Below are 6,000 nucleotides of genomic sequence, written 5' to 3'. Positions count from 1 at the left end.
AAAGATCTGATGTCTTTGAATTTATGTCTTACCTTAATATACACTATCATTATTTGTAGGCGATTGATAATTCGAATGAGTCCCAGCTTCAAGAAATTGATCGAGACAATTATTGAAGATGAGGCGAAGGAAGATCCAATTGATGATGAATTGGTAGGTTTAACGATGGTTTAGTTTTCATGACGTAATATTCCAAAATTCTAGATTCAAAAACTCGATAAAGAGAGCATTGAAAACGCCAATTGGAAGTATAGGTTTTACACTTACGTCACGGTTATCGTGTGTTTGTTATACATCTTAAAACCCATTGTGGTTCGACCCGTTGAAGAAACATATGGAAATTTGACCAGGATTGAAAGAAAAATGCCTATATCCTCTTGGTTTCCCTTTGATGTGCAAGAACATTATAAGGTTCATTGAGTTACATGCTCATATAAACAAATCAAATATTATCAGTTTTAGATTGTGTATACTTTTCAAAATATTGATATGCTAATCGGGTCTTGTTCTGTAACAACCACTGATTTCCTCTTGATCAGTTTGATTTTGTATCCTTGCAGGCAACTAAGAAAGCTAGACCATTTCCTAAGGAATTTTCAGGATTTTAAACGGAAATACCAAGCTTTGAATGCCATTGAGGACGAGCAAATGGCTGCTTTCTTATTTTTTAAACACCTCATTGCCAGACATGAGAATATTATTCAGTGAGTCACAAAAACGTGGTATTACCTACTTTTCGGTGATTTCCACATTTTCAGATATGTTAATACCTACAACAAGAACATGGCCTATACTATGGTGTTCGATTTTATTCAGAGCTCAATTCAAATTGCCTCTGTCATCACGCAAATTTCTGGGGTTGGTGACTTTTCTTCTCATCACAATATTCTCTAACATCATCTTCTAATTAGAACAAAATTACGTTAATGTTAGTCGGATCTATAACCATGTTCATCATAACCACGATGTTAAGGCTTTCTTTGTATTATTACCATGCCAATGAACTTTTGATTCTGGTAAGCACATATCATCAGCAATTTATAAAAGCCTCCTCTCTTATTGGATTTTAGAGTCAGAAATTGAGCCACTCAATCTGGGAAAGCAATTGGCCAGACGAGACTCCTAAAATCAAATTCATGGTGTTGATTTTTATCATGAGAGTTCAGAAACCTCTTGCCTTCACAATTGGTCCATTTAGTCAGATGTCGATAGTGTCCTTTATTTCTGTAAGTTTTCATCTACTGATCTCATTGATGTGATAATGGTCTCCATGGAACGCGCTTATTTTAGATACTTAAGGCTACATATTCATACGTAATGCTCATTCTGACATAATTGATAATACAGCAGGGATAGATATATGTTGAGACATCACGGATCGTCTCCAATACATGATGACTACGTTACTTACACGAATTTTCAAATTAAAAATTAATATATGCATACCGTGCATCAGATGGCATCAAGTTGTAATAATGGTAATAGATGTACTATCAAAGGAAAACAAATTAGCACGCAGATCAGCAGAACTCGACTTTACTCTAAGCACCAACGACTTACCTCGTACCTCCTTATATAATTTTAATAATGCAACAAAAACACAAAATAGATTGTAGCCATTTAAGTAAAGTAAACTATTATACAGAATGTTTCAAAACGTGTGTCTGCAAATAAAGGGTGGGACTCCTTGGCTCATTGTAAAAAAAAATCCCTATAAACATGAGTCTGCAAACACATCGTTTTCAAGATACAGGGTGTTAAAAATAAAGTTTTTTTTTAGATTTTTGACGATTTCTCAGGAACCGTTTGAAACGAAGTGCTCAGCGTTTCCTCACGATCCTGATGCACCATTTTTTCCTCATTTACCAATGCAGATTGGACTCCGTACGAAACCTACGTGGATAGCTGACCCCTCCAGTATTGATAGATGCAGCCCCAAAAATGGTAATGCCCAGGTTCATCCTCGTCTTTTTCGAGATTTCTATAGAAATCTTTTCGACTTGCCTGAATAGAATTTTCTCCTGGTTTCTTTTGTTGCTGGATTTATAGCATTTATGCGGTCTACCTGAGAGCACCGAGAGCCTTGGTTAAAGTGTGTTCAAGCACTGCCATACAGTGACATTGTTCGGGTCTTATTTTGAGTGGATACGTATTTGTTGCAACATACTTTGCACTTTCTTTTCTAACTTTTTGGATATTCTTCCTGCGACATACTCTGAAAGATGACCTATTCTCCGCCGAAGTTCTTCGATTTTGGTTTGTAGTCTCTTTTCTTATTAATATTATTATTGTTATTATTATTATCATTATCTTTATCCGTATCATTATCATTATCATTATCATTGTCATTATTATTATGAAGCTGACTGCATTTTGTGATACTTTGAAAAGGTTCTGCAAGAAAATTGGAAGGGACGTAGTTTAAAGATTTTTAACCGTTCTAACATTTCATAATGATTCACAAGCATATTCTTTCGGAAACAAAATATGTACTTAACCCATTAGCGCCTAACTGTCCCAATGCTACCAGCTATTAGGCTGTGATGGGAGGGAAGCATTAGTTGTATGCCCCTCGTCATATAACTTAAATTGAATTCTTTAAGTACAAGTGAGCCAAGAGGGTTGTATTGTAGTTTCGCTAAGTGTTATGAATTTTGTCAAACAAACCAACATCACTTCATTGAAGCTATGAACATGGATTAAAATTTTCAGAGCGAATTTTGGAGAGAAGCTAACATGTATTTGTCTTTTTTTGCGAAATTATAATTAATTAAATGTTAGTTCATATGAGAACATCGCACCTCTCAAATGAGTGACCGCCATCGCCGTAAAGATTTGTCTTCTTAACCAGTATAATTGAAGGAAAATAACGCTTCAAAATTTGTTTAAGATAAGTTTTGAGGAAGAACCTGTTTCTGTTAGATTTAGATATACATAGATAGTAATATTTTGATCGATGAAGACTCAGCACGTGAGGGTGTGTGAGGGATAAATGATACTTCGAGTTCCCAGCATTTTTTAGTCCTCGTGGAAGTCCTTTTAATAAATAAAGGAGGAATTTAAATAAATGAACCTGGGCCAACGGAGCCTCAAGTGGAACCTAGGAAGGAACTATGAAAAAGCTGTTTCAAGGACCAATAGCAATAAGACAGTAATTGAAACGAAACCAACGAGACCTAAATTTATCGAAGGATACAATTTTGTTACATCACAGACATGAGTAAAGAGGCACGCCAGACCACCTGGTAGGATGAAAGATGTGATGGTACAAACCATAGTACCCGAGCACGATTAATGCGCTGGAAGAGTTAAACTAGACTGTGCGTTGACAAATTTTGCAATTTTTATCTTGACACACTATATTCAATCTTTTAGTGATATATTTTTTTGTTGATTTGTACATTTATCCATATAAAAACATATTAAAACGCGTTAAATTTCATTAACTAGGATTATTTCATTTATTCCTATGCAAAAAGACCGGTATAATATAAATGAGGATTAATGACAGAAAAGTTCATTTCTTACAACAATATATTACTCATATCATACTATTAAATACTAATCTGGATCTAATCTAATTATATAATAATATACAATTTATACAAACACTTCATAAAAATATCGATCACTAATTTCTTCTTTAATTGAAACATATTAGATTATTAGGGCAATTCCTAACTCCGTTGTTGCTTTTTCTGTGAACTATAAGAAATGAGGTGGGGAATAGTCATGATAAAGACTAATATATTTGAAATAAAACTAAATTTAGGGAGAAAAACCATATTGATTTCTATGTTTTTTGAAGGCTTGTTTGGAGCCAGAGGGTGCAAAAACCTTTAGTTTAGTTCATTGCACAACTAATGCTCTCTTTTTCAAATTTTAGTAGCACTCCGATAGCTTTAATTTTGATGGAAAACTCTTTTCCTCTTGCCTAGTTAAATGCATGGTAATGTTTGCGCCACCCTGTATAAGTAACAATTTCCTTTAGAACACGTAGAGTTGTATATTAATGCTAATAGTAGAAGTAATCAATATGGTGAGGTTCTCTAAACTGATATGATCCAATTCATTTATGTGGTTTAAATTGCAAATATTTCCCATACAGGAAAGACGACTGAATTCAAACATACTGAAATTACATTTTCTGTGTTTGAACGAAACGACGAAATAAGAAAATTGAAAAAATATGAGGTAAACTTTCTTAACATACAGCTGTGTAACGTGTGATCCAAAATTTTCAAAAGACATCAATTCCTTTTTAGTGAGATGTTAATGACAGCTAAAGAAAACTTCGATTTTTTTCCAAATAGAAAGGCAACCCTTTTTTACATGTGAGATCATGTTTTGAAGGTCTTTTTATGAACGATTCGTTATATTGATTCTTCGATAAGTCCCTTAACAAAAAAGAGGAAAAATTTGTTACAAAGGGCGGTAATCCCATATGAGACCATGCTTTCGAAACACACAAAATTTGAACGATTTACGGGAGACAAACAAATTTTTCGAGAAATTTGGAAACTGTTCGGGAATGCCTATACGGGACGCCCCTAAATAGTCGATCCAAAAATGTTTCGCTGATTTTTAAGGTGGAAATTTGATTATTGAGCACAACTCACATTAATGCTAAAATTGACGATTTTCGAAATATGGACAGGAATATGGACCAGAATCTCGTATTGGTAGGAAAGAAGAAAAAATCTCGGATTGAAACCTTTAAAAAATTAACGAGCTTATTAAAGGTGCACTTTGCACACTCATATGGATCTTCTCATGTGGACTGATAGAGTACAATTGTAACTAATTGTGAATTGAATAAAAAAATGCCTAGTAGGTAGGTAAATAGCTGTAGAACTATTCTTACATAAGTAATTATCTAAAATGGACAAATTAATTATACATACTAAGGCGCAGTTGCATACATGAAAGCTAACCCTTGTGTGAAGTTTAAGATTGGCCTGGGTTAATATATTCCATTAGTCCTTTGTTCTATTGATTTTCACTTAATGTGGAATGCACCTTTGAGGCAATTAGTAAAATTAAAGTTTAGTGAAAATATGGACAAACAGTAATTCACTTGATCGATCCACCATGTATGTGATACTGTAAGAACCAACTTTGATGCAAACTTCCATGGAATAGCAAAATCGTTCCTTATACCTGAAGCCTTCCATGAACGTTTTGTTATTTTTAACCAGCATATCTATTTACTCTTAGGTCGAGAACGTTTGTAACCTTTCGAGCGTTCAAAATCCCCAACTACACATTTGAATGGAAATTTTCACTTCTTAGCTAGTTCAAATAGCTAAATCTTACAATAAACACTATATACACAATTTCACTGCACTAAGTAAGTACATAACTAGACAGTGCCCTTTTCTTGAATCACTGGATGGTGTAAATCTGAAAAGAGAATACGGATTATACTACAGGTTTGGACAACTAACTGGAAAATCGGACAAATATTTTCTGGATATAACAGTTTATTAGAACCTTAACTAAGAATAGTTATAGTACTACCTACATACCAAAGAAAAGTTATTCAACAACAAAGACCAAAACCAACAAAAACAACCAGCAAATGTTAAATGGCTGAAGCAGACACGGACATAGCGACGTTTTGTTCTGGATACTCTTCGTATTCTTCTTCACCGCCCTCCGGGTCCTCGTAATCATCCTGCCCTCCCTCGTCCGTCCCTTCTTCTGCTTCCACGTTGCTGGACGGAGGCGAAGAAGGAGGTGCTGGTTTGCTTAAGTCCTACAATGAGGTTAGTGGCTTTTTGACTCCACACAAGCAATAGCGTTAAGTCAGCAATAAAGTGGGTACCTTAGGAGGTCGCCATCCACAACCTGGTAAGGGAAGCCCGTCAGGACCTAAGGGACACGGGGCGTCCAAGCCCGGCACTCCTTGGTCCCCTTTGTCTCCCTTATCGCCTTTTCGGCCTCTTTTCCCAAGTGGACCCTAAGTTTACAATGTTACAGATTTTGATGTAAAAATAA

At 35.1% G+C, this 6,000-nt stretch overlaps 2 protein-coding genes across 27 annotated transcripts in view; one reads left to right on the top strand and one right to left on the bottom strand.

The window, feature by feature from the left end:
- The first annotated feature begins 277 nt into the window (after nucleotides 1–277).
- On the top strand, nucleotides 278–1,496 carry LOC136409630 (odorant receptor Or2-like). The gene is made up of 6 exons (XM_066391259.1): nucleotides 278–411; nucleotides 561–704; nucleotides 759–858; nucleotides 912–1,016; nucleotides 1,071–1,226; nucleotides 1,291–1,496. The coding sequence occupies exons 1-6, from the start codon at nucleotides 392–394 to the stop codon at nucleotides 1,333–1,335; spliced, it is 570 nt and encodes a 189-aa protein (XP_066247356.1). The 5' UTR covers nucleotides 278–391; the 3' UTR covers nucleotides 1,336–1,496.
- Nucleotides 1,497–3,672: 2,176 nt separating this feature from the next.
- LOC136409496 (collagen alpha chain CG42342-like) overlaps nucleotides 3,673–6,000 on the bottom strand; it is a 122,662-nt gene continuing 120,334 nt past the window's right edge. For 11 of the 26 annotated variants that reach the window (XM_066391010.1, XM_066391009.1, XM_066391011.1 and 8 more), the window contains 3 exons: nucleotides 5,828–5,962; nucleotides 5,529–5,758; nucleotides 3,677–5,403 (listed from right to left, as the gene is read on the bottom strand). In XM_066391010.1, the coding sequence (XP_066247107.1) occupies nucleotides 5,585–5,758; nucleotides 5,828–5,962 (309 nt within the window). In that variant the 3' untranslated portion in view covers nucleotides 3,677–5,403; nucleotides 5,529–5,584. Of the gene's footprint in view, nucleotides 5,404–5,528; nucleotides 5,759–5,827; nucleotides 5,963–6,000 lie in introns of all 26 variants that reach the window. The other 15 variants (XM_066391012.1, XM_066391023.1, XM_066391033.1 and 12 more) reach the window with 5 other exon arrangements.

This window comes from Euwallacea similis, chromosome 6, assembly GCF_039881205.1.
Source record: "Euwallacea similis isolate ESF13 chromosome 6, ESF131.1, whole genome shotgun sequence".
In the NCBI taxonomy this organism is placed as follows: domain Eukaryota; kingdom Metazoa; phylum Arthropoda; class Insecta; order Coleoptera; family Curculionidae; genus Euwallacea; species Euwallacea similis.
The sequence above is the reverse complement of the archived record's forward strand: the minus strand, read 5'-3'. Positions and strand labels throughout refer to the sequence as shown.